The sequence below is a fragment of the Cetorhinus maximus genome, chromosome 18 (assembly GCF_964194155.1).
Source record: "Cetorhinus maximus chromosome 18, sCetMax3.hap1.1, whole genome shotgun sequence".
Lineage (NCBI taxonomy): Eukaryota > Metazoa > Chordata > Chondrichthyes > Lamniformes > Cetorhinidae > Cetorhinus > Cetorhinus maximus.
In genome coordinates, this window is record NC_135896.1 from 25169084 (window position 1) to 25183450 (window position 14367).

Sequence of the window (14367 nt, forward strand, 5' to 3'; positions counted from 1 at the left end):
GTGCTTGCACATACGGGATTTCTTTCGGACATTCTGGCCTCGACAAAACAAGGGGGCGGGAGGGGGGGCAATGGTCAAAGTAAAAATCCGCCGGCAGGAGAACACAGCGACGTAAACGGGATTGAAGAAATTCCAGGTCCGCGTGAATGCTTTTGTTTAAATAAATAGGTCTCCATAGAGATGTTGCACTCTGTTTCTGGCTGCAGTCCATGTCCAACTACCAGTAAACCGGGTGGGGGAGGAGAGCTGCCTCCCGCTGCGACTGTTTACGTCGCTGGGACGGCAGTATGTGTGCGCGCATGCGTGTGTGCCCCGGCCGTTGATTGGTTCGTGGGTTTGACCCCCGCCGGGTCACGCCGCACAGGATGATGGTCCATTATCCATCATGGAGGCGATATTTCACGAGAAAGTGAGTTGATGCGGCGATTACTGTTTAAAATGGCCGTGGCGGCGGCTCGCCGGGCCCGGGAAGCAGCGGCGGGAGAGGCCGCCGTGGCGTTTGGCGTCGAGTTGCTCAAACCTCCCCGTCTTCCTCCTCCGGGGCTGCGGTGAAGCGGCTGTGGGGCGGGGAGTTTCACAGCCGCTGGCTGCCAGCGCCACAGGGTTCCCCACCCTTGGCCTGAGGCCGGAGCGGCTGCCCCCGTACATTCACCGCTCATAACTGGGCTCTGAGTCGCGGTGCAATAATCACATTGAATTCCGCTTTTAAAGGGCTGCCCTCGAGATGTGTCGCACCTTGGGAGGGCGATTAATATCCCGGCCCGACATCTAAAGAGAAACGTCCCAAAAAAAAACCATCCTATCAGGCAGGAGAGGAGTGCTCAAAGTTAGCAAGTGATGTTTGTGTAAATCCTCCGAAGTTGATCTTCTCAGTTCGTTGAACGGTTAAGTAAATCGTTTGTATCAGCTTCTGACTTCCCGTTTCTGATCCCACACACTTCTGATGGTTCTCGTGGAGCACGCATAGGAAAAGAGTTTTTGCGTAGTGCAACTTTAATTACTGCACGTTGTGTGACTCTCAAAGACGACGTACAGGGCACCACTTGAGCGTGGAAAAGTTGGACGTTTAGCCTGAAAGACACTACTGCACTATATAAAAGCACAGTTGTCCTGTTGTGGTTGTATTACAATCTTGGTAAAATCGCTGCTAATATGATAGTGTTTTACTTCATGATGTTGATTATTCATTAACAGTGCAGAAGTTCAACTATCTTTACGATAGGCTATTGAATAGGTAGAATCGATGCTCAATACAGTAAAATGTTGAGTAGGAAGAAGGGGAGGCTACTCGACGCCAAACGCCACAGCGGCCTCTCCCGTTAACTCTGTTTTTCTCTCCACAGATGCTGTTAGACCTGAGTTTTTCCAGCATTTCTTGTTTTTGTTCCAGTAAAATGTTGGTTGTGACAACCTTACATATGTAGTTTCCCATATAGCTATGGACATTGGAATTGTAATGGAAATACAAAAATAAAGACAGAATGGATAACTTAAAATGGGGACTGAATTACAATTGCTTCTTGATCCAACTATCTCTTGCCTTATAACTTCATTTGAAGACAGCACTTTGCCTTGACTCCATATAAAACGTCACAGGAAGTTACGAGTTTATAGTGTTTGTGATTAATTGTAAATTTCTGGTTGATTATACAGTACAGTTATTTTTGTGTTTTGTATACCTACAGTAAACATCTGAATTTGCCATTATATCTGGTAATGTAAGGCTTATGTAAGCCTCTGACTCTTGTGCACAACAATATTGTAAATAGACTGGCTAAGTTTGTGGGTGAATCCCTTGTACAAATGCTATATCCATATAATTACTAATGTTGTGTTTATATGGTAATTACTGTTTTATCTACTGTGCATAAGGAATAGGAGCAGATGTAGGCCATTCAGTTCCTCCAGGCCTTGGCCATTCAAGAAGATCATGGCCAATCTGATTGTGGCCTTAACTCTACTTTCCTGCTTTTTTCTCCCATAACCCTTGATTCTGTTGTTGATCAGAAGTCTGTTTAACTCGGCCATGAATATAGTCAATGACCCACCATCCACTACTGTGAGAATTCCAAAGACTAATGACCCCCTGAGAGAAGAAATTTCTCCTCGTCTCGGTTTTAAATGGGAGACCCCTTATTTTTAAACTGGGCCCCCGTCAAGCCACCTCAATCTTACATCTTTCAATAAGATCACCTCTCCTTCTGGAGCACAACCTGCTCAACCTTTCCTCATAAGACAACCCCTTCATCCCAGGAATCAACCTAGTGAACCTTTTCTAAACTGCTTCCAATGCAAGTATTATAACCCTTCTTAAGTAAGGAGACTAAAATTGTACTCTCGGTGTGGTCTCAACAATGCCCTGTACAGTTGTAGCAAGACTTTCCTACTTTTATACTCCATTTACCTTGCAATAAAGGCCAACACTCCATTAGCCTTTCTAATTACTTGATGTACCTGCATGCTAACATTTTGCGATTCATGTACAAGGACACCCAGATCCCTCTGTACTGCAGCATTTTGCAGTTTCTTCACTTAAATAATATTTTGCTTTTTGGTTCTTCCTGCCAAAGTGGACAACCCCACATTTTTCCCACATGCTCCAGACCCCAGCAGTGATCCCTGTATCACTCCACTGGTTACAGTTGCCAAGTTGAAAATGACCCATTTACCCTGACTCTGTTTCCTGTTAGTTAGCCAGTTCTCTACCATGCTAATACATCATCCCCAACACCATGAGCTCTTGTGCAGCAACCTTTTATATGACCCCTTTTTGACTACTTTTTGAAAATCCAAATACTAGATCTACTGGTTAACCTGTATCCACTCTGCTTGTTACATGCTCAAAGAACTTTAATAAATTTGTCTAATACAATTCCCTTTCGCAAAACCATGTTGACTCTGCCTGATTGTATTATGATTTTCTAAATGTCCTGCTTTACCTTCTTAATAATGGATCCTAGCATTTTTCCAGTGACAGACATTAGACTAACTGATGTGTAGTTTCCTGCTTTTTGATCCCTACTTTCTTGAATAGAGGTGTTACACTTGCAACTTTCCAATCTGCTGAGACCTTTCCAGAATCATGGAAATTTTGGAAAATTACCACAAACCCAGGTTTCCAATTTTGTAAATTACATTTGGACTTGTCTATGCAATACACTTGATGTGGGTTGAAACTTTATATGCCAGAAGTTATGCAACTCTCGCTGTCCTTCAAGAAATTGTTTCAAAATACAGGTTCTAAAAAATGATGCTTTTAAAATAATTGCTACACCTTTTCTGGCCATTTCATTTTGATTGTGAGAGTTGACATCCCATTAATTAAAAAAAACCTTTCCTGTCAAAGTTAACTGTTTTAGGTGACAGAAGGATCAATAACCAAGAGGCACAGGTTTAACATAAATAACAGAAGAACCAGAGAGGAGGTGAAGAGACTATTTTATGCAGCAGTTTGTTAAAATTTGGAATGCACTGCCTAAAAGGGTGACGGAATCAAATTTAATAGCTTTCAAATGTGAATTTTATATATATTCCACAGAATCACAGAATTGTTACAGCACAGAAGGAAACCATTTGGCTTGTCATGTCCGTGCTGGCTCTCCAAAGGAGCAATGCACCTAGTGCCATTCCCAAGCCTTCACCCCATAACCCTGCACATTCTTCTTTTTCAGATAATAATCCAATTCCCTCTTGAATGCCTTGATTGAACCTGCCTTCACTACACTCTCAGGCAGGGCATTCCAGATCTTAACCACTTGCTGCATAAGAAAGTTTCTTCTCATGTCTCCATTGCTTCTTTTGCCAACTACCTTAAATCTGTACCCTCTCATTCTCAACCCTCCCACCATTGGGAACAGTTTCTTCCTATCTGCTCTGACCAGATCCCTCATGATTTTGAATACCTGTATCAAATCTCCTCTCCAAGGAACACAGTCCCAATTTCTCCAGTCTATCTTTTTAACTTGAAGTTCCTCATCCCTGGATATATCCTTGTGAATCCTTTCTGCATTCTCTCTAATGCCTTCATATCTTTCATAAAATGTGGCATCTGGAACTGGACCCAATACTCCATTTGAGGCCAAACCAATATTTTATGCAGGTTTAACATAACTTCCTTGCTTTTGTACTCTGTGCCCCTTTGAATAAAGTGCAGGATACTGTGTGCTTCATTAACCATACTCTCAACCTGTCCTGCCACCTTCAATGACATGTACATATGCACCCAGGTCCCTTTGCTCCTGCATCCCCTTTAGAATTGTATCCTTTATTTTATGTTGTCTCTCCATGTTCTTATAAAAAAAATCACTTCACACTTCTCTGCATTGAATTTCATCGGCCATTGTCTTCTCATTCCATTATTCCCTTTTAAATTTCTACACTATCCTCCTCACAGTTCAAAATGCTTTGAAAATAAATAATTTGCAGGGCCATGGTGAAAGTCCCATTCCCACACTCTAATTGGACAGCTCTTACAATGAACCACATAGGTGCAATTAGTTATTGCAGAAAATAAAAGCTCATGGTGTAGGGGATAACATATTGGCATAGATAGAAGATTGACTGGCTTACAGAAAGCAAAGAGTTGGCATAGATGGGTCTTTTTCTGGTTGGCAGGATGTGACGAGTGGTGTGCCACAGGGATCAGTGCTTGGGCCGCAACTTTTTACAATTTATATAAATGACTTGGATGAAGGGACCGAAGGAATGGTTGCTGAATTTGCTGACAACACAAAGATTGGTAGGAAATTAAATTGTGAAGAGGACGCAAGGAGACTACAAAGTGACAAAGATGGGTTAAGTGAGTAGGCAAAGATCTGGCAAATAGGGTATAATGTGGGCAAATGTGAAATCATTCAATTTGGCAGAAAGGAAAAAGAAGCTTATTATCTAAATGGTGAGAGATTCAGAGGGATCTGGGTGTCCTAGTGCATGAATCACAAAAGGTATAGCAAGTAATTAGGAAAGCTAATAGAATGTTATCATTTATTGTGAGGGGAATTGATTACAAAAGTAGGGAGGTTATGCTTCAGTTGTACAGGGCACTGATGAGACCACATCTGGAGTGCTGTGTACAGTATTGGTCTCCTTGTTTAAGGAAGGATGTAAATACATTAGAGGCAGTCCAGCAAAGGTTTACTAGACTAATACCAGGAATCGGTGGGTTCTATGAGGAAAGGCTGGACAGGTTAGGCTTTTACCCACTGGAATTTAGAAGAGTAAGATGCGACTTAGTTGAAACCTTTAAGATCCTGAGGGGTCTTGACAGAGTGGATGTGGAGAGGATGTTTCTTGTTGTGGGAGAATCTAGGATTGGGGGGGGGGGTTACTTTAAAAATAAGGTGTCGCTAATTTAAGAGAGAGATGAGAAATTTTTTCTCTCAGGTTGTGAGGTTTTGGAACTCTCCCTCAAAAGGCGGTGGAAGCAGATTTTTAAAATTCTTTTAAGGCAGAGCTGGATAGATTCTTGATTAACAAGGGAGTGAAAGGTTATCAGGGGTAGGCAGGAATTTGAGGTTGAGGTTGCAATCAGATCAGCCATGATCTTACTGAATAGCGGAGCAGGCTCAAGGGGCCGAGTGACCTCATACTCATAGTTCGTATGTTCGTAATTAGCTGAATGGTGTCATGAAGCTATTAATGTATATAATATTATTGGGAAATATTTTTCTTTTAAAATAGAGGTTTAGTCTGTGGGTGTGTTTTAATTGGATTAAAGCCAGCTAGTCTGGGTGCTTTGATGTGTACTAACTTTGAGATGTAAGAGAGGTAGAGTGCATTTGCATTTTTTGAATAGAACATTCAAGAAGACGAGTGAAATCTGGCACCTAGCTAGCAGAGACCAAGCAATATGTTTATGTTACTAATAAGATTGGTACTATGAAAGGGGTTTTATTGTTAGAAGAGGCTGGTGATACAATGAGAATTTACATTCAGTGAGCTGTGCTAGGTATAAGGATAGCAGTTATGTGTGTGTGGGGCAGAGACAATGTAAGATCAAAGTAGTTGTAAGCCTACAACTGTCTCCACAGGAACCAAAGTGAAAGGAACCTAATTTTGAATTTGTAAAGTGAAAATGTTTTGCCTGGTGTCTGGTTAAACCTATGGGTGCTGTTCCCTTACTGGAGATTAGTTTGAGAATTTGTTAAAAGTTATGATAGTAGTCATTTGTAGCCATGTGTATATATTTAACTTGTGTAAATTGAAATGTTTCATTTAGTTTAATATAAAACCTCTTGTGAACTGGTGGTCTGAATCCTGAATTTAGAGCTGCATCTCAAACATAACCACTTAAAAATATAAGTTATGACAGTTGTTTAAAGTTTCCCTCTGGGATTTTTAAATAACTCAGCTTTACCAAAAGGCTGTCTCATAACAATGGTCTCCTTTTGTAATGTAAGATTCTATGATTCTAACAGCTCTAATTATGGACAAGTTCCAACTGGTAACAGCTGAACAAATTCCATAAATGCTTACTCTTTGAGATCAAAAGTTTGAATTTGGAAATGCTAGAAATATTTTTGGTTCCATTTGCCTTTCAAAGGCAAAATGACCTGTATTTAACTGCTGAATTGCATATGGTATCATGCAAGGAATGATTATGCAAAACACTTCTGAATAGTTAAGGCGAACAGTTAAAACATTGAAGGAATGCTGCCCCAACAGTGATATGCAAGCTCAACTGACCACTGCGGCCTGATTTATGTGAATGTGACCATCCAGTAGGAAAGCCAGGAATATTAACCAGATAACTACGAATTCTTTAAACTAGAATTTTATCCTAGTTTATTTTTTTTTCTTATCTTGATTGAAGAAGTGGGCAGGCTGACCTTTTGACAGGTCTTGCCATTTCCACCCTTAAACTAATCAGTAATGGTATAGTAATTGCTACACTCCATTTATTCTTCTCTAAGTTAATACTTTGCCTCAACCAGAAAACATGTTTGCCAGTACCCACAATCCCCTCACCAAGGACTTTCTAAAGATTGAGCCTACAACCTACAGAACAGAAACCATACTAAAGCACTGAGCAGCTTTCTTAGCCAAATATATACTTTTGTTTATGTTGATGACTGTAATAAATTTAGATGTCTTTGTTAAATAGAAATTCCTGGTGGAGTCTCCCCAGTGGACAAATATACAACACAATGTGGTACCAAGTGATTATAGATTGATAAGTACCCATATTTCTTGACTTGGGCATACTACATTTGCACTTTGTATTTCAGAAACCAAAGAGAAAATCTGATCAGTTCCCTCCCCAGTGACTGTAGGATCAAGTATAACTGGTGTCACCATAATGAATAGTGATTGATGATTACTGTTTAGACTTGCACAGGAAGAATAGCCATTTAATGAGATACCAGAAACTTGCCTGGACCTGTGGAACTATATCTTGTTTAACATCATTAACCTTAGGAAAGGCACCAAGACAGTTGGAGGGGAAAGAAACCCTTTTTAGTTCTGCAGTTAAGTTAATCAAGTGGGTAAGTATTTAGTCATATAGAACAGGAAATTCCATGCTTAACCCCAAGTCTCTACTGATCTCAGTGTAGGCAGTGGTAGGGACACAAAATTGACAGTCTTGCTGCTAAAGTTGGGGAAAATTGACCAAAGTAAACTGAGGTGTGCTTGTATGGATACCTGTTGACGAAAGGAACAGACTTGTTAATGCTTTTCATGTTTGAACAGTTAATCATGCACAGATCGACATGATAAAACCTGGATTTATGTGGTGTTTTAACAGATAACTGTTCCAAGGTGTATCATAAAGGAGTAACAGATGGTGAGCAGTAGTTGTACATAATCAAGTCCATGATGAAAGTGGTAGGTCTTTGAGGCAGGCTGAGAAAGTTCCAGAGTTTCGCAAGTCTAGTCTGCTGAAGGGTACTGCGGGCAAAATAATAAGTGTAGGCAGGATGTAGATTTGGAGGAGGTTGGAGAGATAGGGTCTGCTAATCCATGGGTGAGTTTGTAACTTGGAGGTATTTGAATTTGGTATCTGAGGATAAGTCACTTATCTAGTTACTATAACCGAAGACTACAGCCGTGGTTGCCTGGGTTACTACATAGTTTTCTGCTTTTAGATTGGAGTATCAGGGATATCATCTACTTCTCTTCCCATCATTTACTTTTTATTTCTTTTAATTTGCTGATTTTTAAACATCATGTTTCGTTTTTCCATTTTCTAAATGTTGGTCTATGCATGAACTGGACTTCCAGTAAGGATTAATTTTTCTACAGATGCATAATCTCTATGTTCCAAGCGTGAAGCCGGTGTTACTTGTTACTTGCAATTATCAGCCCAAGCTTGTCCAGGTCTTGCTGTATGCAGCCTGGACTACTACAGTATCTGAGGAGTCCTGAATTGTACTGGACACAGTGCAATCATTAAACATCCCTACTTCTGACCTTATTTGGAGGGAAGGTCATTGATGAAGCAGCTGAGGATGGTTGGGCTTAGGACACTATCCTGAGGAACTCCTGCAGCGATGCCCTGGGACTGAGGTGATTGATCTCCAACAACCACAACCATCTACCTTTGTGCTAGGTATGGCTCCAACTAGTGGAGGGTTTTCCCCCGATTGCCATTGATTCCAGCTTTGCTAGGGCTCTTTAATGTCACACACAGTCAAATGCTGCCTTGACATCGAAGGCAGCGCTCATTCTTACCTCATCTCTTCAATTCTGCTCTTTTGTCTATGTTTGGATCAAGGCTGGAATGAGGTCTGGAGCTGAATGGCCCTACTGGAACTCAAACTGAGCATCATGTGGTGTTCAACATAGAGGAGTGAGCATAAGCGCCACTTGATAGCACCGTTAACAGCACCTTCTATAATTTTGCTGATGATTGAGAAAAGACTGATGCCAGATTGGATTTGTCCTGTTTTTTGTGCAAAGGACATGGCTGAGCTATTTTACGCTTTGTTGAGCAGGCATCAGTGTGGTAGCTGCACTGGAACTGCTTGGCTTGGAATGCAGCTAATTCTGGCGCACAAGTCCTCAATGTTACAGCCAGGACTTTGCCGGGCCCATAGCCTTTGCTGTATCCAGTGCCTTAGTTAATTCTTGCTATCACATGGATTGAATCGAATTATCTGAGGATTGACATCTGTAATGCTGAGGTGGCCGAGATCAATCATCCACTTGCCACTCCTGGCTGAAGATACTTGCAAATACTTCAGTCTTGTCTTTTGCACTGACATGCTGGGCTCACCCATCATTGACCAGCCTGTCCCTCTTATTAGTTCAATTGCCCATCATCACTCATGACTGGATGTGGCAGACCTGCAGAACTTTGACCTGATCAGTTTTGGGATTGCGTAACTTTAGTATATTGCCTTCCCTGTTTAGTATACTGCTTTCCCTGTTTAGTATACTGCTTTCCCTGTTTAGTGTATTTCTTTCCCTATTTAGTATGCATGTAGTCTTGTAGCTTCACCAGGTTGGCCCCATATTTTTAGTATGCCTGGTGCTGCTCCTGCATTGTCTCCTGCTCTCCTCATTGAACCAGGATAATGTGGGATATGCTGAACCATGAGGTCACAGATTGTGGTTGAATATAATTCTTCTGCTGCTGGTGGCTCACAGTGCCTCTTGGATGCCCAGTTTTGAGCTGTTAGCCCTGTTCTGAACCTATCCCATTTAGCACTGTGTAGTAATGTCACACAACATGATGGAGGGTGTCTTCAGTATGAGGACAGGACTTTATCTTCAGAAGGACTGTGTGGCGTTCACTCTTACCAGATACAGTTCACAGACCTGTATCTGCAACAGTAGATTAAGGTCAAATAGGATTTTTCCTCTTGGTTCCCTCACCACCTGATGTAGGCTCAGTCTGACAGATATGTCCTTCAGGGCTTGGCCAGCTGGGTCAGTAATGGTGCAACCAAGCCATTTTTGGTTATGGACAATGAAGTCACCCATCCAGAGTACATTCTGTGTCCTTGCTACTTTTAATGCTTTTTCCGAGTGGCGTTCAACATGGAGGAGTAGCAATTCATTAATTGAAGGAGAACTGTAAGTGGTTATGAGCAGGACCTGATACCATGAGACTTCATAGGGTCTGGAGTCAATGTTGACGATTCTCAGGACTATACCTCTGGCGGGTCTGACCTGCAAGTAGGTCAGGGCGAGCCAGGGATGGTGATGGTGGTATCTGGGACACTAGCTGTAAGTTATGATTCGTGAGTATGACTATGTTAGACTTTTGCTTGACTAATCTGTGAGACAACTCTCTCAATGTTGGCACAAGTTCCCAGCTGTTAGCGAGGAGGTAATTGCAGGGTGCGCCTTTCTCATTTCCAGTATCAGGTGGTCCATCCAGCATTTTTTTTTACTTTTCTGTAGTGGTTTGACACAACTGAGAGGTTTGCTCAGCCATTTCAAAGAGTAGTTAAAAATCAACCCTATCACTGTGGGTCTGGAGTCACGTGTAAGCCAGCTCAGGTCAGGACGGCAGATTTCCTTCCCTAAAGAGCATTCGTGAGCCAGATGGGTTTTTTGACAATCCAGTAGTTTCATGATCATTTCTGAGATTAACTTTTTATTCCAGATTTGTTAATTAATTGAAGTTTAGTTCCACCAGCTGCCATGGTGGGATTTGAACTCATGTCTTTGGAGCGTTAGTTCAGACCTCTGGATTACTAGTCCTGTAACGTTACCACTTTGCTACTGTTTTCCTTAATATGACTGAGTGTATGATGATGGCATCCTGTATTATTTCTGGCATATATCCCAAAGGTTTAGGATGTCATTGTTTACCTTGCAGTCTGCTATGACAGTTATTTGGGCATGAAAGTCAAAGTTTAGGCTATAGAAAATGCAAAACCTGTCTATGAAAGTTGAGCTTGAATCCCTATTGGTAAGAAGCCTAAATTACAATATGTATGATCTCATTGCAGAATTTAATTAAAATTTGAAGCTTAGTTTTTTATCACTAAAGAATTGAGTGTTTTTGTGTAATATCGATAGATTTACACAACAATGTGAGAGACCTCTGACTCTGGCAGTTCATATGAAAATTTTATGGGCTTTGCTCTGCTCGATTCCACAGCAAGAAGGATCCCTCTGTGCTCAGCATTGCCTCAACAATTTGTTGCAGGGAGAGTACTTCAGCCCTATAGACCTCTCTACAATTGCACAGCAGTTGGATGAAGAAGAGCGAGAAAGAATGGCAGAGGGAGGAACTACCACAGAAGAATACAGAATATTTTTACAGGTAAAAACTGAAAGTTAGCTCAACATCAATTTTAATGATGCTGCTCCCCATAGACCAGTTGCCATGACTCAGTGGTAGCAGTCCCCCCTCTGAGTCAGAATGTCCTGCCTTCCAGTCCTGCTCCAGAGACATGAGCACATAATCTAAACTGACATTTCACCGCAGTACTGAGGGTGTGCTGCAATGCTGGAGCTGTCGTGTTTAAAGTAAGTTGTTAAACCAAGACCTCATCTGCCCATCTAAAATTACAATTGTAAATTCACTAGCAGATGTCAAGAGCACCTCAATATTAATCTGTATATTCGTAAAACACCACCCCAGTCTCAATGCTTTTAATTGCCCATTGAAATTATGCAGATTTTCACATGCTTTGTCTGCCAATCAACAATGGACATCTTTGGCATTTAATCTGTGTACCATGAGCATTTGCATTATCCCATCTTCACTATTTCGCTATTTTTTTTCTTTCAATGTAGCAACCTTCAGGGAACATGGATGATAGTGGATTCTTTTCAATTCAAGTAAGTATCTGATTTTTAAGCCTATAAATCCATTACATTTAGCAATAAACCTTTTTTTGTTTCTTCTCCCCACTTTGCACATTATTCAAAAATCATATGAACAATCATTTTTTCTTAACCTTGCAGTTGATAAATAAGACTATTAAATAAAGTCCAAGTGGACAGGGCTAGCAAGCTGGATTTAATTAGATGGTTTGATTTGTTCTTTTTCCATTGCTCACCTACATTCTCACCCTTTACTTTTTATTTCGCTCATTTAGAAACATAAAAACTAGGAGCAGGAGTAGGCCATTCGGTCCTTCAAGCCTGCTCCACCATTCAATATGATCATGGCTGATCCTCTATCTCAACGCCATATTCCGGCTTTCTCTCTATACCCCTTGATGCCCCCAATATCCAAAAATTTAACAATTTATTTATTGAATACACCCAATGACCCAGCCTCCACAGCCTTCTGTGGTAGAGAATCCCACAGGTTGACCACCCACTGAGTGAAGAAATTTTTCCTCATCTCAGTCCTAAATGGCCTGCCCTGTATCCTGAGACTGTGGCCCCTGGTTCTAGACTCCCCAGCCAGGGGAAACATCCTCCATCCATCCAGTCTGTCTAGCCCTGTTAGAATTTTAAATGTTTCAATCAGATCCCCTCTCATTCTTCTAAATTCTAGTGAATACCGGCCCAGTTGAACCAATCTCTCCTCATACGACAGTCCTGCCATTCCTGGTATCAGCCTAGTGAACCTTCACTGCACCCACTCCATGGTAAGTATGTCCTTTCTCAGTTAGGGAGACCAAAACCGCACGTAATATTCCAGGTGTGGTCATACCAAGGCCCTGTATAACTGCACTAAGACATCCTCACTTCTGAACTCAAATCCTCTTGCAATGAAGGCCAACATACCATTTGCCTTCCTAATTGCTGCTGCACCTGCCTATTTACTTTCATTGACGCCCAAGGATACCCGGATCCCTTCGTACATCCACGTTTCCCAATATATCGCCATTTAACTAATACTCTGCCTTTCTATTTTTCACACCAAAATGTATAACTTCACATTTATCCACGTTATACTGCATCTGCCATGTGTTTGCCCACATACAACTTGTCTAAATTGCCCTGAAGCCTCCTTGCATCCTCCTCACAACTCACAACCCCGCCCAGTTTGGAATCATCAGCAAACTTGGAAATATTACATTTGGCTCCCTCATCCAAGTCATATATATATATATCGTGAATAGCTTCTGATCTGGTTTTCTAAATCATTTCCTCCATGTTGTTCCTAAATCAGTTCTGCCACTATTTCATCTACAGACCATCAGCATACATTATTTTTAGTACAGAAAAATGTGCATTATTGGACTTCTCAGCGTTTCAATTCCTGCCCCTAGTTATCACTTCCAAAGTACCTTTACTATTAACACAGCTCATGGTTAACCTAAATCTGGAATAACCATCAAAGAATTGAAGGGGGTTGGGGAGGGGTAAATACTGCAACTGAAATTTGGCGTGATTACAAATAGAATGGCTGCCTTGACACCACAACAACTCACAAATAAACAGGTTTAGCTAGTGAAGAAATCAAGAGAACGCACTTGTCCAGTGAGGAGATAAGTGCCTCATTGCCCCATTCATAATCGCAAAGCATTGTTCTCAAATATACTTTAATGTACACTTATGTTTTGTTGGGGGGCGGGGAGCATGGAACAAACCAAACTTGGTCATATCCCCAAATATGATCATAAGAATGCCCCGTATTTTTCTCCTTAGCTATTTGCGTTAGCGTTTTATATTTGTCAATTAAGAAAAGAAAAGATGTCCTTGGAGGCAAAAGTATTCAGGCTGAATAAACTTTAATTGTTCATTTTTGTGTTTATTCTGTTTAACAATCTCATCTGGCGATTCATCTGACAGTAAAGTAGCTTAGTGTTTGAATAGTACAATATATTAGCATTGTAGCACCATCAACCGTGCAGTGGTAGAGGAAATGCTTGTTCCCTCCCACCTCATTCCACTGAATTTCCCATTTTAGAGGTGTTGCTTTAGAAAAGTACCAAAGGTTAGAAAATCAGATGGAAAATCATTCCTGATATGTTAGCTGCTAGCCCTCTAAGTGACAGTTGATATCTGTGCAAAATTCTGAAAATTAATTGCAAAAGCTACCCTCACCTTTTCTGATCTGTTTCTTTTAGCATTGCAAATTTACTAACATAGACAACTCAGTACAAGATTGAAAGCTTCAATAAATGCCTCTATTGTCAAAATATATTGAACTGGTGTTGTAAAAAAGTAATGCTTTTAATTGAAAGTTTTTTTGGGGGGAAGTTTACACATATAAAACTGACCAGATGTTTCTGTTGTGTTAACATAGAGATTAAAAATGACTTAATGGCTCTGACCATGCAACAAATCAGAATAAAACTGCACTATCCCTTCTTTCTTGATTGTGTAAATTGACTTTAAAAAAAAAACTTAAATAACCCAACACAAAATAACTGAGGTATTTAAAATGTATTCCCAACTTTCAAAATAATGCAAAATTTGACCTGTATCTTTAGGAATAAAATTTGGAGAAGTTATTTTTGTTCAATTGTTTAACGTGCACATCCACTACTTCCAATGTGTAGTTTT

The 14367-nt window shown here is 40.8% G+C and overlaps 1 protein-coding gene across 6 annotated transcripts in view; it reads left to right on the forward strand.

The window, feature by feature from the left end:
- The first annotated feature begins 326 nt into the window (after positions 1–326).
- The window catches only part of atxn3 (ataxin 3), a 48039-nt gene continuing 33998 nt past the window's right edge, over positions 327–14367 (forward strand). For 3 of the 6 annotated variants that reach the window (XM_078562228.1, XM_078562226.1, XM_078562227.1), the window contains exons 1-3: positions 327–409; positions 11054–11218; positions 11695–11739. In XM_078562228.1, coding sequence (XP_078418354.1) covers positions 386–409; positions 11054–11218; positions 11695–11739 — 234 coding nt within the window. In that variant the 5' untranslated portion in view covers positions 327–385. Of the gene's footprint in view, positions 410–8529; positions 8549–11053; positions 11219–11694; positions 11740–14367 lie in introns of those variants that run through there. The other 3 variants (XM_078562231.1, XM_078562229.1, XM_078562230.1) reach the window with 2 other exon arrangements.